This window comes from Oncorhynchus gorbuscha, linkage group LG01 (genome assembly GCF_021184085.1).
Source record: "Oncorhynchus gorbuscha isolate QuinsamMale2020 ecotype Even-year linkage group LG01, OgorEven_v1.0, whole genome shotgun sequence".
Classification (NCBI taxonomy): Eukaryota; Metazoa; Chordata; class Actinopteri; order Salmoniformes; family Salmonidae; genus Oncorhynchus; species Oncorhynchus gorbuscha.
Window position 1 is genome coordinate 113788323 of NC_060173.1, and position 27376 is coordinate 113815698.

The 27376-nt window shown below is 41.3% G+C and overlaps 1 protein-coding gene across 1 annotated transcript; it reads left to right on the plus strand.

The window, feature by feature from the left end:
- The first annotated feature begins 696 nt into the window (after positions 1 to 696).
- LOC124031236 (guanylate-binding protein 1-like) lies at positions 697 to 23588 on the plus strand. Its single transcript, XM_046342312.1, has 10 exons — positions 697 to 772; positions 1694 to 1888; positions 14348 to 14475; positions 14637 to 14746; positions 15331 to 15527; positions 18720 to 18962; positions 19073 to 19353; positions 19885 to 20097; positions 20236 to 20338; positions 21232 to 23588. The coding sequence occupies exons 2-10, from the start codon at positions 1717 to 1719 to the stop codon at positions 21696 to 21698; spliced, it is 1914 nt and encodes a 637-aa protein (XP_046198268.1). The 5' UTR covers positions 697 to 772; positions 1694 to 1716; the 3' UTR covers positions 21699 to 23588.
- Positions 23589 to 27376: the final 3788 nt, after the last annotated feature.

The window sequence follows — 27376 nt, forward strand, 5'->3', positions numbered from 1 at the left end:
GTTCTTGTAGTACTTAGGTCATGAAAGTTCATCAGACACTTTCACTTTCAGTATCTGCAGCAACTAAATAGCTGTAATGGATATAAGCACTGAAGGTATTTTTTCCTACCTCCTATACTCTAGTCTTACTAGCACTACAGACTATTCACCTCCTCTCTTGAAACTAACAACGGATTAAAACTCAGCAAATAAGAAATTCATCTCTGCATTTTTGTTGTTTAGTCCTCCATCTCCTTTCTGCCTTAAATGAGTCTTTTAGGACTTTTTTCTTGATAAACCCTTTTGTCAAAACGCATAGTACATTAGGACCATTGCAACAAGGAAGTAAGGTTGCAGAGCGTGCTGCAGCATCCCTGTGAAATCAGGATAAAAAACATATATTCATAATTAACTCATATATTTTGAGAAATTAACTTTTTTTTCCTCAAAAATAGTGCACTGTGTCTTTTAATAGTTCTGTATTAGTGACCCGATATTGCCGTCTGTAGCACGGGCAAAAAAAAGTGTCTGCATCCCCCTTCCACAAATTATTATCACCGCAAAATGTCCCCCAAATTCCCCCAGGCACTTGGAATCTGGGGTGGTTTCCACAGCAGTTCCTGTTATGATGAATTATTGTAGAACTTAGATGATGAAAGAGTTCATAAGACAGGAGGTCCCTTTCACTTTCAGTGTCTGCAGCCTTTAAATGGCCTGCTGCTTACTGCTTTTGCCATCATTGCCATATTGGTTTGCAGAGGATCCTTGACTCTCAGCGAAACTACGAGTATACGTGAGTACCAAGCCTGACTTTAACCTGACTCTTCTGATTTCCAAACCCACAGGTATTCATGGAAATTATCTTCAAACTATTTGCTGGTTGACCTAATCCTGACAAATTGACTCCATAATAGCTTGGACAGTGGTGTTTTTTATTTATTATTAAAGTGATCACTTTCCTATTGCTTGTACTAAAGATACCAAACTGAAAAACTCTGATCGTTGTATAATTATGAAGAGACATTTATAACATTTGTCACCCCAGGCATTCCTTCGTGATCAATATGTTTTAGAGTTTATCTATATCAGCCGCCCCACCTTGTTCTCGTGTATTATTATCACTCTGGCAGACAAACACCAATAGCAATAACAAACCTGTGTCGAATTATCTACTAATGATGATCTTCAGTCTGGACCCTGATATTTTGAATCAGGCATGTTAGTGCTGGACTACAGTAGAAACCTGTATAAACCTGGACCTTGATATTTTGAATCAGGCATGTTAGTGCTGGACTACAGTAGAAACCTGTATAAACCTGTACCTTGATATTTTGAATCAGGCATGTTAGTGCTGGTTACAGTAGAAGCCTGTATAAACCTGGACCTTGATATTTTGAATCAGACATGTTAGTGCTGGACTACAGTAGAAGCCTGTATAAACCTGTACCTTGATATTTTGAATCAGACATGTTAGTGCTGGACTACAATACAAGCCTGTAGAACCAGTTACTACTGGACTGGAGCAGGAGATCCCTGCATTAGAATTGTGTCTTAAGATGCTGTCAAACTATTTACTATTTATTATTGTTACAGACCATTATTAGAAGTAAAATGGTTTATGATGACAAAATGTGTTGTATTTTGCTATTGACATGATAAGGAATAGCATCATAGAGATTAAATAAGTATTAATGATGATTAACTTGCTTTTAAGCGATCTTGTGAAGCCACTTGACCATGGACTCCCCAATGTGCCTCGTTAAAAATGCTGACGGAGAGCTTTGCGTAGAACCAGAGGCCATCGACTACCTGATGGGACTGAAACAGAAAGTCGTAGTTGTGTCTGTGGTCGGGCTGTATCGCACCGGAAAGTCCTACCTCATGAACAAGCTGGCTCAGAAGAGAAGTGGTGAGAGACAAATATGTATTTCTTTACAAACAGGTTTTGACATCATACATTAAGTTTCCCCTACTACTTTGTCATACTGCTTGACTAGTTGGGCCCAAGCTTGCTGTACAACATTAAGACCTATTCAGTCTGTCTACAAACAGACAACTCTCAAAGTGCTTGATAGGAAGCCCAATAGCCATCATCATTGTCACATCCTCAGAAAGCATGCGCTCCTGAGTTGGGAAAATCTTGTGCAATTCACCGATGCATGTCTTGTATTCAAGATCCTAAATGGCCTGGCTCTCCCTCCACTCAATATTACTGTTAAACAGAAAACCCAAACATATGGCAGTCGATCCACAAGTTCTGCCATGAGAGGTGACTGTATAGTTCCCTTAAGGAAAAGCACCTTTAGCAAATCTGTTTTCTCTGTGAGAGCTTCCCATGTGTGGAATACACTGCCATCAGACACACATAACTGCACCACATATCACACTTTCACAAAATGCTTGAAGACATGGCTAAATGGTCCCTAGCTGTGTGTTACCACTTTCCATGTCTGTTGTCTGTAGCTTGTGAGGTGTGGAAACACTTTGTTGCTTTTATGAACTTTGTCTTGCTGCTTTTTGTTCTATGTTGCTCTGTCTGTATGCTATGTCTTTCTTGTCCTATGTTGCTCTGTCTGTATGCTATGTCTTTCTTGTCCTATGTTGCTCTGTCTGTATGCTATGTCTTTCTTGTCCTATGTTGCTCTGTCTGTATGCTATGTCTTGCTTGTCCTATGTTGCTCTGTCTATATGCTATGTCTTGCTTGTCCTATGTTGCTATGTCTGTATGCTACATCTTGCTTGTCCTATGTTGCTCTGTCTGTATGCTACGTCTTGCTTGTCCTATGTTGCTCTGTCTGTATGCTACGTCTTGCTTGTCCTATGTTGCTATGTCTGTATGCTACGTCTTGCTTGTCCTATGTTGCTCTGTCTGTATGCTACGTCTTGCTTGTCCTATGTTGCTCTGTCTGTATGCTATGTCTTGCTTGTCCTATGTTGCTCTGTCTGTATGCTACATCTTGCTTGTCCTATGTTGCTCTGTCTGTATGCTATGTCTTGCTTGTCCTATATTGCTCTGTCTGTATGCTACGTCTTGCTTGTCCTATGTTGCTCTGTCTGTACGCTATGTCTTGCTTGTCCTATATTGCTCTGTCTGTATGCTACGTCTTGCTTGTCCTATATTGCTCTGTCTGTATGCTATGTCTTGCTTGTCCTATATTGCTCTGTCTGTATGCTACGTCTTGCTTGTCCTATGTTGCTCTGTCTGTATGCTATGTCTTGCTTGTCCTATATTTCTCTGTCTGTATGCTATGTCTTGCTTGTCCTATGTTGCTCTGTCTGTATGCTATGTCTTGCTTGTCCTATATTGCTCTGTCTGTATGCTACGTCTTGCTTGTTCTATGTTGCTATTGTCTATATTGTAATTGTTTTTAATAACCTGCCCAGGTACTGCAGTTGAAAATTAGCCGGCTGGCTAAAACCGGCACTTTTACTGAAATTACATTTACATTTACATTTAAGTCATTTAGCAGACGCTCTTATCCAGAGCGACTTACAAATTGGTGCATTCACCTTATGACATCCAGTGGGACAGTCACTTAACAATAGTGCATCTAAAACTTAGGGGGGTGGGGTGAGAGGGATTACTTAACCTATCCTAGGTATTCCTTAAAGAGGTGGGGTTTCAGGTGTCTCCGGAAGGTGGTGATTGACTCCGCTGTCCTGGCGTCGTGAGGGAGTTTGTTCCACCATTGGGGGGCCAGGGCAGCGAACAGTTTTGACTGGGCTGAGCGGGAGCTGTACTTCCTCAGTGGTAGGGAGGCGAGCAGGCCAGAGGTGGATGAACGCAGTGCCCTTGTTTGGGTGTAGGGCCTGATCAGAGCCTGGAGGTACTGAGGTGCCGTTCCCCTCACAGCTCCGTAGGCAAGCACCATGGTCTTGTAGCGGATGCGAGCTTCAACTGGAAGCCAGTGGAGAGAACGGAGGAGCGGGGTGACGTGAGAGAACTTGGGAAGGTTGAACACCAGACGGGCTGCGGCGTTCTGGATGAGTTGAAGGGGTTTAATGGCACAGGCAGGGAGCCCAGCCAACAGCGAGTTGCAGTAATCCAGACGGGAGATGACAAGTGCCTGGATTAGGACCTGCGCCGCTTCCTGTGTGAGGCAGGGTCGTACTCTGCGGATGTTGTAGAGCATGAACCTACAGGAACGGGCCACCCGGAAATGTTGATTAATGTGCACTGTCCCTGTAAAAATAAAATAAACTCAACTCAAACTCAACTCAATACAGTAATAACTGTAGAAAGATAGTAGGACAGGGATTCTTGAAACTGGTAGAGTCTTTTTATGGCAGAAAAAAATATATATATGTATAACAACAACAAAATAGAAAGGATTTTGTTGCAATAAAATAGATCGTTGTCACGCCTTGGTCATTGTATCTTGTGTTTTTGTTATATGTTTGGGTAGGCCAGGGTGTGACATGGGTTTATATGTTGTATTTCGTATTGGGGTTTGTATTAATTGGGAGTGTGTATTATTAGGGGTGTGTCTAGTTAGGCTTAGCTGCCTGAGGCGATTCCTAATTGGAGTCAGCTGATTCTCGTTGTCTCGGATTGGGAACCGTATTTAGGCAGCCTGAGTGCGCGTTGTATTTCGTGGGTGATTGTACCTGTCTTTGTGTTAGTCACCAGATAGGCTGTAATTAGTTTCACTCGTTTGTTGTTTTCGTATTTTCAGTTATTTCATGTACCGTATTTTCTTCATTAATAGTCATGAGTAACCTACACGCTGCATTTCGGTCTGACTTTCTACAAACAACAGACGAACTTCATTACAATCGTGATATATAGAGATGAAGTTTGCATACACCATAGCCAAGTAAATTTAAACTCAGTTTTTCACAATTCCTGACATTTAATCTGTAAAAATGTAATCCAGTTAGGATCACCACTTTATTTTAAGAAAGCATGACATAATTTTCTGGAATTTACCAAGCTGTATTAAAGGCACAGTCAACTTAGTGTATATAAACTTCTGAACCACTGTAATTGTGATGCAGTGAATTATAAGTGATATAATCTGTCTGTAAACAATTGTTGGAAAAATTACTTGTGTCATGCACAAAGTAGATATCTTAACCGAATTGCCAAAACTATAGTTTGTTAATTAACAAGAAATTTGTGGGGGAACAAAATGGCGCCGTAGAGAGAACACGGTGTTTCAGCGAGCTCTCGTGGCATTTGTAAAGTTATATTCTTACATTAATCTCCTAGCTTGAAAAAGTGATAGAATTGGCTAAATAAGTTACCATATAATGAGTCTTGACGACTATTTCGCAAAAATCTCCGACAACATGCGCAATAGAACTACTAAGAAGTCGACCAAAACCACCACCCCTGTGGATGTGCACGAGGAGCTAGCTAACGTTAGCGAAGCTAACACCATTGCGGACCCAGGTACAATGGACCTGATAATTCAAAAGATGACTGATAACATTACTAAAGTGATCGATGCTAAGATAAGAACGGTCTTGGAAGCAATAGCAAGCCATTCAGCTGAAATACAGAGTGTTGTGAAACGTGTTGTTGAGGCGGAAGGAAGAATTGCTGCAGTGGAAACTTCAACTACATCTATGGACGCTAAGATAAAAGCACTTGAGAAACAGGTGCAAGAAATGGCGGAGCACATTGACGACTTGGATAATCGAGGACGCAGATGCAATATTCGTGTTGTGGGACTCCCGGAAAATTCTGAAGGGACACGTTCAGTAAAATTCTTTGAGGAATGGGATCCCTGGCGACCTACAAATGGACACTAAGGCTTTTCGTGTGAAGCTGTACAGAGCCCATCGCTCTCAAGCACCGATACCGGGCCCCAATCAGCGCCCACGGCCGGTGGTTATAAAGTTCCACAACTTCACCGACAAGCAGCGCGTCATGGATGCGGCTAGAAACATCGGCTCTGTTGGTAGTCAACATAAAGGCCCAAAGGTCTCATTCTTCAATGATTACTCCACAGCGGTTGTACGAAGACGCAAAGCGTTTGATGAGGTGAAGGCTCGACTCAGGAGAATGAAGATGGACTACGCACTGTTGTACCCGGCCACATTGAAGATTATGGTCAACGGATCACCTAAAAAGCTCTACACACCTGAAGAGGCTGCTGCGTTTATTGACTCTCTTGGGTAAATAACTCTAAGCTGCGCCTCCACAGCATTGAATAACTTTGCTTATTTTTGGTTGAATCTGATCATGAAACAGTGGTGTGAGTCCTCACGTACTCCGGCTCAGTAATATTCGTATCTTTATTATTTTTCTTGCTAAAGTAATAGCCGCTATAGCTCAGGCTGAGATATGTGTGAATCCATATTGGTGCCCAGGCTTGGTTTTAGGTGGAAGAGCCTCAATCTTCTTCTATTGATTTTATTTTCCATATATATAAAGGATGAGGCTATTGAGCGGCAATGCGGACTTAAGAGTCTACATTGGAGAGTTGAAATCCCCTGTATGTTAGCTAGTGGGAAAACCCCCTTTTGGATTTTTACATGTTTAATTTTTGGGTTCAGTATAGTTCGAGTTCAGGGTTCATATTTTTTGTTTATGCTCAGTGAGATGGAGGAGAGTTCAACACATGGAAAAAGGTACCACCCCGCTTTTACAGTAGGATCCAGTCTGAATATTGAATGGTCAAGATACAATGGCAGATAACAGACTGTGTGTATGTACGTGGAACATTAGAGGGAGCCATAACCCCATTAAGAGGAAGAAAGTATTGTCTTTTTTGAAAAAAGAAAATATTGATATTGCCCTGTTACAAGAAACCCACTTGGATGATAAGGAGCACCTGAAATTACAACAAGGAGGATTTGATCAAGTGTTTTTCTCATCATTTACATCCAGAAGTAGAGGTGTAGCAATTCTGGTGAAAAAGAACTTACCACTTAAGGTCTTGAATTGTGTGAAAGATAAATTTGGTCGCTTTGTTATAATTAATGGTACTTTACAAGGGCAGAACATTTCCATAATGAATATTTACTTCCCCCCTGCTCACCCCCCTGATTTCCTCACTAAAGCATTTCTAGACTTTTCAGAATTAAACTCAGACACTGCAGTGGTTGGAGGAGATTTTAACTGCTTGTTGAACCCCCTTATTGATAAGTCTCCCAGCGGTATAGCTTCACTCTCTCCTCAAGCTAAGTCACTTAAAGTTATTTGTGATGATCTGGGGTATGCGGATGTCTGGAGAGCTTTCCATCCCTCCAACAGAGAGTTCACTTTTTTCTCTGCACCTCATGGATGTCAGACTAGAATAGACTATTTTTTATGCCCAAGACGTCTTTGCAGTCTGTTTTATCTGCTAGGATAGGAAGCATAGTCATATCTGATCATGCTGTGGTGATCCTGGACATAAAACTCAACGGGGCATTCAATCGGTCAAGACATTGGAGGTTGAACACAACCATTCTTAAAGACCATACATTCACATCATATTTTATAACAGAGTTTAAAGCATTTTTCTCTATTAACTCTCAATCAGCAGATAACCCCTCGCTCCTTTGGGAGACCTGTAAAGCGTATGCCAGGGGTCTGATTATGTCATACACAGCTACCAAGAGACGGAAAAAGCGGGAAAAGCAAAAAATGTTAGAGGGTGAATTAGGAACTAAAGAGAAGGACTACATTAAAACGCCCACTCCTGCCCTATTAAAGGAAATATCAGTCATTAGACCAACGTTAGACTCTCTCCTAACACAGGACGCTGAAAAGAAAATGAGATTTGTCAGGCAAAAGCTATATGAACATGGCGATAAGCCAGGAAAGTACTTGGCATACCTAGCTAAAAAGAGGGCTGACTCAGTCAATTGCTACTATTACTGATTCTGATGGTAATCATTTATATGAAAATAAATTGATAAGTGACTCATTTAAGAAATTTTATACAAACCTTTATGCCTCAGAACTGCCAAAGGATGCACCCAAATTAATGGAGAACTTCTTTGGTAAGATTGAGCTCCCTACTATCTCCGAAGAACAGAGGTCCCTCCTCAATGCCCCTATTACCAAGGAAGAGATACTGTTCGCAATTAAGAATCTGCAAAATGGTAAGGCCCCAGGACCAGATGGGTTTTGTAGTGAGTTCTATAAAGAGTTCCATGGCCTGATCCTTGAGCCATTGCGTGATATGTTTAACCACTCATTTTCAAATGACCAACTCCCTCAAACGCTGAGAGAAGCCAACCTTTCACTTATTCTCAAAAAGGGAAAATGTCCAGTCTTGTTCCTTGTACAGACCAATTTCCCTTCTGAATGTTGATAGAAAATTGCTTTCTAAAATTCTAGCCACAAGATTAGAGGACTCATTGCCACTAATTGTGAAAGGAGACCAAACTGGCTTCATTAGGGGCCGTAAGTCATGCAACAACGTCAGGCGGCTTCTTAATGTAATTCAAGCCTACCAACAAAGTGCTGTGGATGGTCTTGTGCTCTCCCTAGATGCTGAGAAAGCATTTGATCGTGTGGAGTGGTCTTACCTATTATTTGCTCTAAATAAATTTGGTCTGGGGGACAACTTTATAAAATGGGTGAAAGTTTTATATGATGATCCTCAGGCTGCTGTCCTTACTAATGGGCTACGGTCAAATAGCTTCCCTATACACAGAGGTACCAGACAGGGCTGTCCTTTATCCCCCCTCCTCTTTGCACTCGTTATGGAACCACTGGCCGAGGCCATCAGGGTAACGCCTGCTATACAGGGGCTGCTCATTGGTGATGTTCACCATAAAATAAGCTTGTATGCTGATGATGTCCTGATATTCATCTCTAGTCCCGAGACTTCAATTACACCTCTTATTAATATTATTGAATTATTCAGCGGATTCTCAGGCTACAAGATTAACCTTACTAAGTCAGAGGCTATGCCACTTGGTAGCCTGCATTCTGTACCTAATACTTCTCCCCCCTTCCCTTTTAAATGGTCTCCCTCAGGTTTCATGTATCTGGGTATATTTGTAACTCCTAAATTCCAGCTAATGTACAAAGCCAATTTTGTTCCTTTGTTTGATACAGTAAGACAGGATCTGGAGCGCTGGAACTCCCTCCCCATTTCTTGGTTGGGTAGAATATCCCTCTTGAAAATGAACGTTTTACCTAGACTACTTTACCCAATCCAAATGATCCCAGTATTACTCTCCAATAAGGTAATAAAGGATGTAAATGGATGGCTAAGTTCCTTTATATGGAGTAAGCGCAAGCCAAGACTTAAGATGGCAATATTGCAGCTGCCAAGTTCTATGGGCGGCTTGGACCTGCCCAATATCAAGTTCTATCAATGGTGTGCCCACCTTTGTTATATTTCTGACTGGATCACAAATGATGACTCCTCTATTTGGTTAGATATTGAGACTTCTCTTTCAAAATACCCCTTACAGGATCTTTTATTTTTCAGAAGTTTCAAGTCTGTAGAAGAACACTGCAATAATCCAGTTACACTTAACACACTCAAAGTATGGAAGGTCCAAACTAACCTCTGCTCTTACCCCAATTCTTAACAACCCAGATTTAAGCCCAGGATTGCTGGATGCTGGCTTTAACTTATGGCTTAATAAGGGCATACGCAGGCTAAACGACTTATTTGCTGATAAGATTTTGTTGTCATTTGAGCAGATGGTCGAGAAATATCGACTCCCAAAGCAGGACTTTTTCCGCTTCCTACAAGTAAGACATGATATTCTGGAGAGCACCACCTTAATTGGTAACCCTGATGTGTCTGTCATTGAAAGAATGCTTTTTTCCCACAAAGGAAAATGTCTGTAAGTCTGTTTTATGATACTTTAAGGTCCTTTTCTGCTGTCAACACACAGAGGGTGAAACAAGTGTGGGAGAAAGAATTGTCTGTTACTATTGACGAAGAGATGTGGGAGGACAGTTGGAGATATGCAAAAACAATATCTATATGTAACCGTACTAGAGCAATCCAATTAAGAATAATACACAGATTGCATATATCCCCAAATCGCAGACATGCTTTTAGCCCCACTTCCTCTTCCCCTCAGTGTCTTAAATGCAAAACTGATAAAGGCACCCTAACACATTGTTTATGGTCATGTACCAAAATACAAAGATACTGGTCTGGTGTCCTGCAAGAAATTGAAAAGATCCTAGGGGTTGATCTAGAATTGGACCCAGTTTCTTTACTGTTAATGTCTCCCTAGTAGGCATGTTACTTCTGTCTGTAAAAGGAGGCTTTACAACATCCTTACCTTCACAGCGAGGAAAAACATCCTTTTACAGTGGATTAGTGATAAGGTTCCTTCTATTAAAGACTGGCATAAGATACTATTTGAATGGGTGCCTCTGGAATATCTGACATGTACATTGCATTCTAAAACAGACCAGTTCTACAAAGTATGGGAACCTTATCTAAATTATCTAGAATTATCTAGACCTGAGGTATCAACTATTATGCTGCAAGGATTCTCTTAGAATGGCGGGGATCTATGTATTTCAGAACTACACTGTACGTTCCATGTGTGGAACCTAACCTCTTGGTTTAAACTGAGCTTTTTTGTTTAATTTCTGTTTGTAAGTTTGTTTAAAATGTATGTATTGAGAGACTCAATGATGGTGATGGGGTGAGAGAGGCACAGAGCGGGAAGAGGAAAATGGTGTGCGTATGTATGGGTGTGTATAGGTGTGTGCGTGCGTGCGTGCGTGTATGTATGCATAGGTGTGTGTATATGCATGGGTATATGTATATGTGTGTATGTATGTGTATGTATGTATGTGTATGTATATGCATGTAGATATGGGTAAGTGGGGGCTGTTTTTCTTTTTGTTCTGTGTGCTTTGTCTCTGTTGTATCTCTTAATAAAAATTGAAAATTGTGAAATGTCAATAAAAATACTGTTACAAAAACAAGACATTTGTGGAGTGTTTGAAAAATGTTTTTTTGTAAGTTTAAATGACTCCAACATAAGTGTATGTTAACTTCGGACTTCGACTGTATATATTCATGTTTTATTACTTTATTAATTTCCGTGTTTTTTCCATTTCCGTTTCTCCGTGTCCCGAGGAAAGGATATAAATTTCAAACTTTCCCTAAATGTGGTTGTAAAAATGTTTTTAAAATGATCTTATGTGGTTCCTGACAACAGCCCTTTGTGACGTCAGGGAGCATTTCTCCCACAACTGTGATTCCTTAAAAACGTGTGCAGAATTTTGGCCAACTCAGATTTTTCTAAAATCTTAAATTAATCAGGAAGGAGCAGGGTCAGCTTTACCATAAGGACCCCTTCTTCATGACCTCATTACATGTTGTGAAACAAGACCACTCACAGTCTGGAAAGTTCTCTACTATTGATATATTTAAACAAAAGTATTGAAATCACCATGGTCACAATCATAACCTGTCATCTCCAGCTCTCTTATGAAACTAAATAAATACTGCACTCTGAACCAAAACAGGTATTTGATTCATGATACTATTGTTAGACAAATCAAGGAACAAGAACTTAAAAACATGAAGTGGTTTTGTTGGAATTTGCAGCTGTTGTTGGTAAATAATGAAATCTGACGGCTTCTGAAATTGCTTTCTCGACCTTGAAATCCTTTAAAGAGATGTCAAACTGAAAAATGTTCTCTTGTCTCCTAATTTTTCCTGTTTAGCCTGTTGTCTGCAAAGGTTGTTACATTATAACTACATAGTAATTAAAAATGTCACCTCAATTTAGATTAAATTGCTTGCTTCTGGGTATGTACATTTTAAATATATACGTATCCCATGTAACAACATTGTAATTACAGAGTTGGTTGTTAAATATTGTTATAAAGTAATGCTAATAATATTTATATATAAATAGTATACTTAAAACTTCTTATGGCTGAGGTCTCGCAAACGGGATCGATATGACAACAGCCAGTGAAAGTGCAGGGCGCCAAATTCAAAACAACAGAAATCTCATAATTAAAATTCCTCAAACATAGAAGTTTTTTGTACAATTTTAAAGAAACGTGTTGTTAATCCCACCACAGTGTCCGATTTCAAAAAGGCTTTACTGCGAAACCACAACATTTCATTATGTTAGGTCAGCACCTATTCACAGAAAAACACAGCCATTTTTCCAGCCAAAGAGAGGAGTCACAAAAAGCAGAAATAGAGATAGAATTAATCGCTAACCTTTGATGATCTTCATCAGATGACACTCATAGGACTTTATGTTACACAATACATGTATTTCTTGTTCGATAAAGTTCATATTTATATCCAAAAATCATTTACATTGGCGCATTATGTTCAGTAGTTCCAAAACATCCGGTGATTTTGCAGAGCCACATCAATTTACAGAAATACTCATCATAAATGTTGATGAAAATACAAGTATTATGCATGGAACTTTAGATAAACTTCTCCTTAACCTCTAGCGACGAGCAATCCCGTATCCGGGAGCATAATCATAGCCTCAAGCACATTACCATAACGCAACTTTTCCTATTCATGAAAATCGCAAATGAAATGAAATAAATATATTCAAAAACAAACTTAGCCTTTTGTTAACAACACTGTCATCTCAGATTTTCAGAATATGCGTTACAGCCAACGCTAGACAAACATTTGTGTAAGTTTATCATGGCATAATGCTATGCTAGCTCTGCTGGCAGCAGGCAACATTTTCACGAAAATAAGAAAAGCAACCAAATTAAATCATTTACCTTTGAAGAACTTCGGATCCTTTCACTGAGGAGACTCCCAGTTAGATCGCAAATGTTCATTTTTTCTAAAAATATTATTTTTGTAGGCAAAATAGCTCCCGGGTAACGGCTTTCTAGGTGTGGTGAAGGAGAGTCGGACCAAACTGCAGCGTGTAGATTGCGATCCATGTTTAATGAAAAAACAAACATAAATACGAATAAACACAAAACACTACAAAACAATAAATGTAATGAAAACCGAAACAGCCTAGTTCTGGTCTGCACTAACTAACTCTGGCCTAGGGCTTTGCTAGTAGTTAGCTAGTTCTGGTCTGCACTAACTAACTCTGGCCTAGGGCTTTGCTAGTAGTTAGCTAGTTCTGGTCTGCACTAACTAACTCTGGTCTAGGGCTTTGCTAGTGGTTAGCTAGTTCTGGTCTGCAGTAGTTCTGGTCCGTAATAACCAACTCTGGTCTAAGGCATAGCTAGTAGTTAGCTAGTTCTGGTCCATACTAACTAACTCTGGTCTAAGGTGTAGCTAGTAGTTAGCTAGTTCTGGTCCATACTAACTAACTCTCGTCTAAGGCATAGCTAGTAACTAGCTAGTTCTGGTCCATACTAACTAACCCTGGTCTAAGGCATAGCTAGTAGTTAGCTAGTTCTGGTCCATACTAACTAACTCTGGTCTAAGGTGTAGCTAGTAGTTAGCTAGTTCTGGTCCATACTAACTAACTCTGGTCTAAGGTGTAGCTAGTAGTTAGCTAGTTCTGGTCCATACTAACTAACTCTGGTCTAAGGTGTAGCTAGTAGTTAGCTAGTTCTGGTCCATACTAACTAACTCTGGTCTAAGGTGTAGCTAGTAGTTAGCTAGTTCTGGTCCATACTAACTAACTCTGGTCTAAAGTGTAGCTAGTAGTTAGCTAGTTCTGGTCCATACTAACTAACTCTGGTCTAAGGCGTAGCTAGTAGTTAGCTAGTTCTGGTCCATACTAACTAACTCTGGTCTAAGGTGTAGCTAGTAGTTAGCTAGTTCTGGTCCATACTAACTAACTCTGGTCTAAAGTGTAGCTAGTAGTTAGCTAGTTCTGGTCCATACTAACTAACTCTGGTCTAAGGCGTAGCTAGTAACTAGCTAGTTCTGGTCTGCAGTAGCTCTGGTCCATACTAACTAACTCTGGTCTAAGGCATAGCTAGTAGTTAGCTAGTTCTGGTCCATACTAACTAACTCTGGTCTAAGGTGTAGCTAGTAGTTAGCTAGTTCTGGTCCATACTAACTAACTCTGGTCTAAGGTGTAGCTAGTAACTAGCTAGTTCTGGTCCATACTAACTAACTCTGGTCTAAGGCATAGCTAGTAGCTAGCTAGTTCTGGTCCATACTAACTAACTCTGGTCTAAGGCGTAGCTAGTAGTTAGCTAGTTCTGGTCCATACTAACTAACTCTGGTCTATGGCATAGCTAGTAGTTAGCTAGTTCTGGTCCATACTAACTAACTCTGGTCTAAGGAGTAGCTAGTAGCTAGCTAGTTCTGGTCTGCAGTAGTTCTGGTCCGTACTAACCAACTCTGGTCTCAGGTGTAGCTAGTAGTTAGCTAGTTCTGGTCCATACTAACTAACTCTGGTCTAAGTCGTAGCTAGTAGCTAGCTAGTTCTGGTCTGCAGTAGCTCTGGTCCAGCTCTGTAACAGTGTTATAGTCTGGTTTAATATTTATACTGTAAATGTCCTCATCAATCTCTCTTGATTTAGGTTTTGCCCTTGGAGCCACCATCCAGTCTAAGACTAAGGGCATCTGGATGTGGTGTGTCCCTCATCCTGAAAAAACAGACCACACCCTGGTGCTGCTGGATACAGAGGGACTGGGGGACGTGGAGAAGGTGGGGGGGTCAAAGTTCAATCTCTTTACAATCCACATTACATATTCATATTCCATTTACCAACAAAGCACAATGAACACATACTGTTTCTGCCCTCTCGTCATTTAAACAAGATGATTACTTTGTCAGAGATCCGATACATGTTGTGATACTTGTTTCAGGGGGATTCTAAGAACGATGCCTGGATCTTCTCGCTGGCCATTCTGTTAAGCAGTACTCTGGTCTACAACAGTCGAGGGACCATCGACAATGATGCTGTGGAGAAGCTTCAGTATCCTTTTGGGTCAACATTTGGCTCCATTCTGTGGAATCTTGCGACCAAAATCTGTTGTGGTATTTCATATGATAGTTTGCTTGTTTGTTATGCTTTTGAAAGTCATCTCAGCCATATTAGTAGTAGCCTAGCTAATTGTGATGGACATTTTCATGAATTTGTATGTATATTTTTAACATGATTTAACTGTAGGCTAGACCTAATCATTGATATGGTAGAGAATGTAAATGTAATAATGCTCCACCTAAATATGTTCCAATTAATTAAATATACTATATGCATGTTGCATCAGTGCTACGTAGTCATTTTGTTTCTCTGGAAACTGTGAAGGGCTTGAGAAATCACAGAATGCCGATTCACGGGATTGACTCTTAGCTTTTGTGAAATTTAAGAGCTGATGTTGACTTAAAGCAATGTCTCTGACTTTCAAAAAAATGACGTTACTGTTTCAGTTGAACTCTAAACTGAAAATTACTTATTTTGTTTGTTTGTTTGTAAATTCAAGCCCCTGATCTCAAACTGTGCATGACACTGACATGAGCTTTGGGAACTCCAATATCAATCCTCAACCGGTCCTAAAGATATGTGAACGAGCTGACAGAGAAGATCAAGGTGAAGTCTTCCACTGTCGATGAGGAGGAAGGAGAGGGCACCCAGTTTATGCAGTTCTTTCCTAATTTTGTGTGGACCGTCAGAGATTTCACTCTACAGCTCGAGATCGACGGCAGAGAAATCACTCCAGACGATTATCTGGAGAATTCCCTGCAACTCAAGAAAGGTGATTTTGATTCATATAAACCAGGTAGTTTGAGACCTCAATGCTGATTGGCTTAAACAGCATTCCAGCTGTGTGTATATCAGACAATATACCACGGTATGATGCACTGTTCCCTGAAGGAGTACAACATACTATGGGGAGTCGCATTCTCACGACTTTGGTTGGAGGATCTACAATCACGCCTGACAAGGACAATGAAATCCTGGGTCTGGGAGAGATTCTTCCACCAATCTTGACAACTGTGTGTCTGAACGTGGAGATGGGACACTTTTCATCTAACTCATATGTGGGAGACACACCAGTTTTTACACAACACTCTTGACACCCGTGAACACTGGAACTCAGTTGAAAAACCTGTGTTCATGTGCCAAGGTTTGCCTAACGCCTAGCCCACTCAGGGTTCACAGGCTCCTGTGATCAGTGTTGAGCATCACTCGGTTTAGGCGGTAAGATGTGTTCCGGCAACCGGCTGGCACCCAGTGCTGGAAGGCATGCATTAAAAAATAGACCAAGTGGAAAAGCCATATCATGGAGGTTACCCTACCGACCAGTCATAGCTACTGGCAACAAAATACCTTGTAACATACCTGGGAATGGGACAGGCAGCTGTTGTAACAGACTGGAGTGAATTGTAATTGAATATAATTCCCAGAAATGAAAAGAGTAGAGCTGGAGACAGATAGCTAATTTGGGGGCTCATATGAACCACAGAGACCTTGTGTGGGATAATAGGGTGGTCGTGTCCAACCCTGCTCGTTCCCTCAACTCCGCTACCAGCAACTAATCACCTATAGAGACCATAACCTGTATCACCAGACACCAGAGGCCAGTGAGCTACAGGCAGGGATCAACAATGAATCTCAGTAATGAGCCATCTATGGGGAAGGGGCGCCTCCTTGTGGACAAATACCCAACTTCTCACTCTGACCCTGGAGTGATTGATTTATCCCCTGAACCCCGTTGACAGTGTGGGACGTGGGGTAACAAAGGGGGGAATATTAAACATAGACAACCTTCCAACATACGTAGTCCTTCCATGAGACTGTATAACCTGCGGGAAGCAAAAGGGGCTATGGCAAGGTAGGCTAGCTAGCATCTTTGACCGAAGCAGTCTATTTAGAATAACCAAGTGACTTTAAGCTACATATTCTGAACAAGAGAGCTACTCCACCGTGGGCAGGTAGGATATGCAGTGCTTGTTTAGCTAGGCCATTCTCGAAAGTCCAGGAAGGAAACGGTTTTCTGGGGTGGGACCGGACTGTTCATCAACATGTCTGGGAAGAGAGGTAAACGGTGCTGGACCAAGGCAGACACAGGCAGCAGGGGGTACCCACCGAATCTGGCCGCCATCTCTCTTCAAGCAGCCTCACCCTAACTGGCGACAGAGCACACAGGAGCCGGGTGGGGGCGCGTGTAGGGTCTCGCTTTGAGTCCCACAATCACAACCCCTTTTAAACATTGTGTGTTTATTATTATGACCATTATGACCCCAATATGAGAAGCTTAGACACACAAACTTCTACATCTTCTACATAGAAGTTCATAGTAAATCCCAGGGCAGAGTGTCTATAATACTGTAAGGGGTTCTTCTACATAGAAGTACATAGGAAATCCCAGGTCACAGTGTCGATGATACTGTAAGGGGTTCTTCTACATAGAAGATCATAGGAAATCCCAGTACATAGTGTCTATAATACTGTAAGGGGTTCTTCTACAAAGAAGATCATAGGAAATCCCAGGACATCGTGTCTATAATACTGTAAGTTTTTTTTTAAATTTCCCACTGAGAAAACAATTTCTGGACTTCTGGACAGCATTTTTATGAATTCATATTTTATCAGGTTTCTGTTAAGGCGGACCGTATTTTATTTCTTTTTTAACATTTGAAATTAAACTCACGAATGCAAATATTTATGTCAAATTGTTCTGTTCTCCTTGTATCCCTGGTTGTCCTGAAAAGAGCATGGGAAAACACTTCAAGTAAAAGTAATGCCTAGTAATGCTTATGTTATGTGAGGCTAAATATAAGAGCAAGCAGATGAATGAAATAGCGTCGGTCGATGACGTTTAAGATGAGGGAGGATGATTAATTTTTTTCGTGAGCGTGACCTTATTTCTATTACAGCATATTGGATGACTGTCATTCATATTCCATTCACCCAGTTTAATATAACATTGATAAGGTTAGGCTACTACAAGATACTCAAATTTTCCCAACACCTAACATGAGGTTGCTACAATCTAGCCTATGAATGAAAGTTTACAACGTAAACTGGTTGAGAGACAAGTTGGAGTTGAATCAAGGTGAAAGACACATTCAATACCGCCTTGCACACTCTTGCCTTCATCTAGCTAAACTAGGGTGCAATCATTAGTCCAACAGTTGCAAACGAGAGTTTCTATTGGACAAATGCAGGTATGTTAATCCCCGTTTTTTGCTTATTATATTTATATATATATATAATTCTTTCTCACCTCTTCACGCTCTCCTCCTCTCACCTTTTCCCTTTGCTTGTAGACTTCAGTGCACAACACATCAGCTGTCTGTGACCAGGCCTAAACAAAAATCAAAGTCAAACCTTCATATCATAACCGCTAACTACTACACACAGTCTACATCATTATCGCCATATTAGCTAACGTCATAGTCAACATAGCTAATAGAAGTAAGGTACATTCATGCAGTAACATTACAGTTAACAGTCAGCAAGCAGTTAGCAGTTAAACCGGCGGAACCCAGTGACAATAAATTACTGAAACCAAAAGCTTACCTTGGAAGAGTTGCAGTGTTGGCAATACATATTCAGCTAGGGAACATAGCATCCCTCTCTGTTTTAGCCGGTTGTTTGAGTAAGCTAAACAAGCTAGCTGCATTCACTAGCTAAGTGAAAGTGGGAAAAAATGCAACAAAATATACACTCTATCACTTCCCCTTCATTTTTAAAGAAATGAATTTGTTAAAATCTGTTAGACTAGTCAATTAATCACCACACTTTACACACGGTAGTGCTAGTTAGCTGTAACTTATGCTTTCAGTCCTAGATGCATTCTCTGATCCTTTGATTGGGTTGACAACATGTCAGTTCATGCTGCAAGAGCTCTGATAGGATGGAGGAGAAAGGACATATTATTGGGAAACACCCAAGATCTGCATGTACTATAAAATCTAATAATGCCGATGTTATCTTTCAGGTACTAGTAAAAAGATCAATGACTACAACCTCCCGCGAGAGTGCATCCGGAACTTCTTCCCCTCACGCAAGTGTTTTGTGTTCCCCTCCCCTACAACTCCTGACAACATGCACCGACTGGACTCCATGGACGAGGCTGAGCTTTCTGAACGCTTCAGAGAGGTCGCAGATACTTTCTGCCGCTTTATTTTCCAGGAGTGCCGTGTGAAGACTGTTATAGGAGGACACACATTGACTGGAGAGAGTGAGTCACATACAGGACAGTATGGGAAAACGGATACATATTAATTCTACATTTTATTGTACCACTAAATACATACATTCATATTTTTCCTCCCATCTGTCTGATTGCAGTGTTGGGGCACTTGGTGAACACCTATGTGGAGACCATTGCCAAAGGCAATGTGCCCTGTCTGGAGAATGCTGTGTTGGCCATGGCTAAAATTGAGAACCAGGTTGCTGTGGATGAGGGCCTGGTGGTGTACCAGAAGGGAATGGAGGATGTGAAGGTCTTATTCCCAGTGGACATCAATCAGCTGTCAGAGAACCATCTTCGCTCAGAGACCCAGGCCACAAAGGCATTCATGAAACGATCCTTCAAAGACAAAGATGGGGAATTCTTGAAAGTTCTGGCGGTATAGATCATCATTCTAGATCTGTGCCTGATACACACAATGCATTTCTAACATTGTCAAGGCCATTCAATTGAAAAATGATTGATTCACATGTCTGAAGCTAGTATCAGCTCATACCAGGGTTCACATGTCTGAAGCTAGTATCAGCTCATACCAGGGTTCACATGTCTGAAGCTAGTACCAGCTCATACCAGGGTACACATGTCTGAAGCTAGTATCAGCTCATAACAGGGTTCACATGTCTGAAGCTAGTATCAGCTCATACCAGGGTTCACATGTCTGAAACTAGTATCAGCTGAAGGTCAACCTTGTATACTATAAGATGTTGCTTCTTAGAGATCATTCTGATCTACAACGTGTTATTGTATCGAGGTTGACTTACAGCTGCTGTGTTTCTCATGTGGTTTATACTGTCTTCACCAATGTTAGCATGCTGTAATAAACCTTTTCTGGAACTGTCTTTATATAATTGTCGGATTGTTTATCTTATTTTACACACCTGATTCTGAACATTCCCAATGAATCTTTCAGGAGGCCATTAGCAACCACTCCGCCGACCTTTTCAAACAGAACAAGGATGCCTCAGAGAAGAAGTGCAAGGCCCTTCTGGAAAAGCTGTCTGCTCTGATGGATCAGGGGATGAAGGAGGGGATGTACACCACACCAGGAGGCTATGAGCTTTACTGCAATCACCATGACAACATAGTGGCACAGTACCGGGCCGAGCCCAACAAAGGAGTCAGGGTAAGAGCTGGAAACCAAACAACATCAACAACGTACTGTATTAGAGAATACAAAAACATCCATCATTAGTCAGTAATGAACAATTCAACATTCAATCAAAATCAATGCTAGCCTCCTATAAGGCCTGTTTTTCTACAGGCTGAGGAGGTTCTGGAGCAGTTCCTGAAGGACAAGAGTGCAGAGTCCAACTTCATCCAGCAAGCTGACAAAAAACTGACTGACAATGAGAAACAAATCCAAGGTAAGCCACACCTCAATGTTTTTTTTTTCAAGTAGAAAATAGAAATCAACTGTGTTAGGCTAATGTTTGGAAGATGAAAACAAGACCAGTGGCTCCGCCCTAATGCCAGTCCCCGCCCAAAAATACAACTTTAAGTATTATGGAGTTAAAAGTATTATTGGTGATTGACTAGAACATATAAATTGTGACATATTTTACAAATAAACATTTTGCTATTATCTGCTATTTTTTTTATTTTATTTTACCCCTTTCTCTCCCCAATTTCATGGTGTTTTAGTAGCTACTATCTTGTCTCATTGCTACAACTCCCGTACGGGCTCGGGAGAGACGAAGGTTGAAAGTCATGCGTCCTCCGATACACAACGTTGGGTTTGCCTCACTGCTTCTTAACACAGCGCCATCCAACCCAGAAGCCAGCCGCACCAATGTGTCGGAGGAAACACTGTGCACCTGGCTACCTTGGTTAGCGTGTACTGCGCCCGGCCCGCCACAGGAATCGCTGGTGTGCGATGAGACAAGGATATCCCTACCTGTTAAACCCTCCCTAACCCGGACGACGCTAGGCCAATTGTGCGTTGCCCCACAGACCTCCCGGTCTCTGCCGGTTACAACAGAGCCTGGGTGCGAACCCAGAGTCTCTGATGGTACAGCTGGCGCTGCAGTACAGCGCCCTTAACCATTGCGCCACCCGGGAGGCCCAGTATCTGTTATTTTGAATGATATGATTTTATTTCCAGTCCAACCACAAAGACCAGGGAGGTTTTCCAATGCCTTGCGAAGAAGGTCACCGTTGTGCTAATAGACTCTAGAGGGTTTTAATGTGTATGACACTGTATGAGAAAATGAGTTGTCCAGTTTTCCTACTTATTTATCTCTCTCCTTGGCTCTTCCAGCTGAGAAGAAGAAAACAGCTGAGTTGGAGCAGGAGAAGGCAGCATTCAGGAAGCAACAGGCAGAGATGGAGCGCAGAATTGAGAAAAATCGCGCTAGCCAGGAGAAGTACTTGAAGGAGATGAAAGAGAAGATGGAGGAGGAGAGGAAGCAACAGCAGCAGGAGTTCATAAGGACCCTGGAACGCAGGATGCAGGAGCAGAAGGATCTCCTGGAGAAGGGCCATAAGGAGAAGGCTGAGCTAATGAGACAAGACATCGAGGAGATAAAGAAGAAGAATCAATTGGAAAGGGACGCCTATATCAAGAATACACAGAATCAGAAGGCTCTGCTGGATGACTACAAGAAGCAGGCTGTGGGACAGAATAAACAGATGGAAATGTTAATGAGGGAGCTCAACAATAGATCACAGACCCCTGTACAAGTTGTTGAACGACTTGTTCCTCAAGAAGCCTGTATCGTAATGTGATCTACTCCACCTTGAATTCTTGACTATGAAAAGTAACCTGATATTGAGTCTTGAAGCGTTGAAGTGTTTGTCTTCTATAGCCATCATTGTTTTTATCTGATCCTGCTGGTTATCTATGAAAGCTGATGTAAAAAGGGCTTTTTTAAAATACATTTGTTTGAGTGACCTCTTGAAGATAAATGCTATAAGACATGACTGGGATCATGATCTCAACCCCAAATCCGGCTTAGTCATCATCGTCTTTGTCGTTTTCTTGCACCAGCAAATTGAATAATAACTAATGGTTTGTGATTATAAAATGTGTAAGAACAAGTACAAACTTCAGCACACAACATCCAGTGGGTAAGCACTCTACCACAAAGGGAAAGGTTAGTTAGAGCAACACAAGTCCGTCTCGTTTTCCAATTGTTTAATTTAGTAGCGTGAATCGTTCCTGTTCACACCAAAGAGAAGAGCGGAATAATTGGAAGAATGAATCCGAGTTTATGATAGCAATAAGGCACCTCATGGGTTTGTTATATTTGGCCAATATACAACGGCTAAGGGTTGTATACAGGGACTCTGCGTGGCGTCGTAAATTAGAACAGCCCTTAGCCATGGTATTTGGGCCATGTACCTCACTCTCTCAGGCCTCATTGCTTAAATATACCTCACTCTCTCAGGCCTTATTGCTTAAATATACCTCACTCTCTCAGGCCTTATTGCTTAAATATACCTCACTCCCTCATGCCTTATTGCTTAAATATACTTGTGTGTGACAAGGGCAGATCCTGCAAACAGTCCTCACAAAAAAGCGTCTGTAATGTCTGAACAGTTTGAGCTACAGACCATTATGACCACAATATGAAAAGCTGAGACACTCACAAACACACACATGTAAGCTACACAAGAGTCGTCTGAAGCTAAGGGGTTCTTCTACATAGAGGACGATAGTAAATCCCAGGTCATAGTGTCTAAAATACTGTAAGGGATTCTTCTACATAGAGGACGATAGTAAATCCCAGGTCATAGTGTCTAAAATACTGTAAGGGATTCTTCTACATAGAGGACGATAGTAAATCCCAGGTCATAGTGTCTAAAATACTGTAAGGGATTCTTCTACATAGAGGACGATAGTAAATCCCAGGTCATAGTGTCTAAAATACTGTAAGGGATTCTTCTACATAGAAGATCATAGGAAATCCCCGGTAATAGGGTCTATAATACTGTAATAAGATCACATAGTTGCTGGCACAATCTCCAAACTCCACACACTTGTCACTGATGAGTTGGATATTCATTTCCCACTGAGCAAACAATTGCTGTACTTACAGAATTCTTTTAAATTCATTTTTGTCTGTTAAGGCGGACCTTATTTTTTTTATTGACATTCACAATACAACTCACAAATGCAACTGCAATTGCAATTTTTATGTTGTACTTGTAGTCCTGGTTGTTTTAAAAGGAAAATGTTAAAAACTTCATTGTGAAGCTCAATTCAAGATCCAGCAGATGAATGAAACGGTGGCGGTCAGTAATGTTTATGAGCTTGGCCTTATTTCTATTACAGCATATTGGATGAATGTCATTCGTATTCCATTCACCAGTTCAATGTAACAGTGATAGGTTTAGGCTACTACCCCATCCCTGTCTGCTCGTCGCCAGTGTGTTGTTATCCATTGGATCTGCCTAACCACTCCCATCAACCCATCTCCGCTGCCCGCTGCTCCACCCGGAACTATCTACCTCCACGTTCTCATTGATTAATAAATACTCACCATCTTTATACTTACCTTGTCCTGGTCTGCTTCTGGGTCCAATTCTGGTAAACCTTGACAAAAACGAGTCCTATATCGACATAACCCAAACTCAGCAAGGAACAAGCCACTGCTCCAAAACCGCCATAAAATAGCCAGACTACGATTTGCAACTGCACATGGGAACAAAGATCGTACTTATTGGAGAAATGTCCTTTAGTCTGATGAAACAAAAATAGACTTGTTTGGCCATAATGACCATCGTTATGTTTCAAGGAAAAAGTGGAGGATTGCAAGCCGAAGAACACCACCCCAACCGTGATGCACGGGGGTGGCAGCATCATGTTGTGGGGGTGTTTTGCTGCAGGAGGGACTGGTACACTTCATAAAATAGATGGCATCATGAGGAAAGTACAAGTACGTGGATATATTGAAGCAACAGCTCAAGACATCAATCAGAAAGTTAAAGCTTGTTCGCAAATGGGTCTTCCAAATGGACAATGACCCAAAGCATACTTCCAAAGTTGTGGCAAAATGGCTTAAGGACAACAAAGTCAAGGTATTGGAGTGGCCATCACAAAGCCCCGACCTCAATCCCATAGAAAATGTATGTGTAGAACTGAAAAAGCGTGTGCGAGCAAGGAGGCCTACAAACCTGACTCAGTTACACCAGCTCTGTCAGGAATAATGGACCAAAATTGTGGAAAGCTACCCGTTTGACCCAAATTAAACAATTTAAAGGCAATGCTACCAAATACTAATTGAGTGTATGTAAACTTCTGACCTAATGGACATGTGATGAAAGAAGCTGAAATAAACAATTCTCTCTATTATTATTCTGACATTTCACATTCTTAAAATAAAGTGGTGATCCTAACTGACCTAAAACAGGGAATATTTACTCGGATTAAATGTCAGGAATTGTGAAGAACTGAGATTAAATGTATTTGGCTAGGGTGTATGTAAACTTCAGACTTCAACTGTAGGTTTTCCTCCACTGTACTCACATCCTACCATACCCTTGTCTGTACATTATGACTTGAATCTATTCTACCACATGTGGAAATCGGCTCCTTTTATTCTCTTTCCCCAACGCACTAGACGATCAGTTCTTATAGCCATTAGCCTTATCCTACACCTCTTCTGTTCCTCTGGTGATGTAGAGGTTATCCCAGGCCCTGTCGCCCCCAGTTTCACTCCTATTCCCCAGGCACTATCATTTGTTGACTTCTGTAACCGTAAAAGCCTTGGTTTCATGCATGTTAACATTAGAAGCCTCCTCCCTAAGTTATTTTTTTTCACTGCTTTAGCGCACTCCGACAACCCTGATGTCCTAGCCATGTCTGAATCCTGGTTTCGGAAGGCCACCAAAAATTCGGAAATTTCCATCCCAGCTATAACATTTTCCGCCAAGATAGAACTACCAAAGGGGGTGGAGTTGCAATATACTGCAGAGATTGCAGAGTTCTGTCATGCGTTCTGTCATGCGTTCCAGGTCTGTGCCTGTTAGAGGAAATTATAGTTGAAATTATTAATTATGTATACATTATTGATTAGAACCATTTATTCTAATACTATTATGTTATGGTATGAAAAGTATGAGTTCTCGGTTAAGCTGTAACTGAAAATGTAAGCAGAACCAATTAATTGTCTGTGCCTCTTGGGCAGTTTAAGGGAGAAAATTGATATAGCTTTACAGACAAGATAAGAATGTTTGGATTATGTTCCATTAGTGGGAGAAAAGTATATCTTTTAGACAGATTGGAATGTCTGGTTTATGAAGGGAGTAGAAAGCATCTCCGGACCTAAAAAAACGGGGCTATCGTGGGAAACTGATGATGTAATTTTCAGTTTATAACCTGTGGAAATCTGTGTATGTAGTTAGTACTCTCTGGAATTAAACGCTCTTACCTGGCATTTAAGACTGGTCTCGATCTACTTCATGCAGAATTAATGAACTTACACCTCATTAATGAATTAGATACGAGTGCGAATTTGGTTTTGGCAATAAAACATACAGGAATTTAGAATTCCTCTATCAGTGCCCAATCTACTGCAGAGACAGCCTACAGAGTTCTGTCATGCTATCCAGGTCTGTGCCCAATCTACTGCAGAGACAGGCCTGCAGAGTTCTGGAGACAGCCTGCAGAGTTCTGTCATGCTATCCAGGTCTGTGCCCAAACATTCCAGAAATAAGTCTCTCACTGTTGCTACTTATTACAGACCCCTCTCAGCCCCAAGCTGCACCCTGGACAACATATGTGAATGAATTGCCCCCCATTTATCTTCAGAGTTTGTACTGTTAGGAGACCCAAACTGGGATATGCTTAACACACCGGCCGTCACTTCTGCGAGCAGGCCTTTCTAATCAACCTGGCCGGGGTATCCTGGAATGACATTGACCTCATCCCGTCAGTAGAGGATGCCTGGTTATTCTTTAATAAAATCAAATCAAATCAAATCAAATCAGATTTGATTTGGTTATTCTTTAAAAGTGCCTTCCTCACCATCTTAAATAAGCATGCCCCATTCAAAAATCAAAATAGATTGTTGTTCACTCCAGACCTGTCTGCCCTTGACCAGCACAAAAACATCCTGTGGGGTACTGCAGTAGCATCGAATAGCCCCCGTGATATGCAACTTTTCAGGGAAGATAGGAACAAATATACACAGGCAGTTAGGAAATCTAAGGCTGGCTTTTTCAAACAGAAATTTGCATCCTGTAGTACAGGGGTGTCAAACTCAAATACCCAGTGGGCCAAAATGTAAAACCTGAACAAAGTCACGGGCCAACATTGAACAAATTAACCTTTTAATATGGACCCAAACAAGTTTTGCTTTAACATTGAATATGGAACAAGCATCGCTTATTACCATACAATATATAATTTAATAGTGGAGACATGCAAAATCGAATTTCAAATGAAAAAACACATCAATGGCATTCATTTATTAAATAAATAAAATTTAAATAAAAATTGTATGCCTCTTTTCTATTTGCAGCCTTCTGATTTAAATACCAAAATAAACTTTTTCCACTGGCTAATAATTTTACAAATAAAATTATAATAAATCAATCAACCATTCAAGCCCATGCATTGTGTCAGGGATGAACCATGGAAACTGTGCGGCGCCCACAGCATCATACTTTGACTTCAGCGTGTCGTTGCACAGGAGTTCAATCAGCTCCATTTGGATGTTGGTTGGTGCATTTTCCACATCAACTGCGAAGGGATTACTAAGCAGTTCAAACTTGCATTTCTGGGCATCGAAGTCGGCAAATCGCCGGCTAAACTCAGTGGCGAGAACACTGAGTTTTTCAGCAAACTGTGCGCATGGGAACACGGCGGTAGAGATCTGCGCTTTTATGGATTGGCAGCAGGGAAAATGGCAAAGGTTTCCTTGCAGCATCTGATTCTCCCACAGGCACAGTTTAGTTTTGAATGCCCTCACTGCAGCGTACATGTCTGTGATGATGCGCCCCCGCCCCTGAAGCTGCAGGTTCAGCGCTTCGAGATGGCTCGAGATGTCACAGAGAAAGGCCAGCTCACACAGGAACTTTTGCTCCCGGAGCTCTGCTGTATCCTTCCCTTTGGTTTCCAGGAATTTACATATTTCCTCACGCAGCTCGAAACATCTGTTCAGTACTTTTCCTCTGCTTAGCCATCTCACCTCTGTGTGATACAGCACGTCTGCGTATTCCGAACCACACCCCTCCAGAAAAGATTTAAACTGGCGGTGATTTAGACCTTTGGCTCTTATAAAGTTAACTACCTGTGTTACTGTGGTCATAACATGTTCCATCTTTAGGGCTTTGGCTCACAGTGCTTCCTGATGTATGATGCAGGGGTAAACAGTTAGCTCACCTGCACAGTTCTCTTCCCGCATCTTCTCCCGAACCATGCCCACCAGTCCACTCTTTTTACCGCACATCGCTGGCGC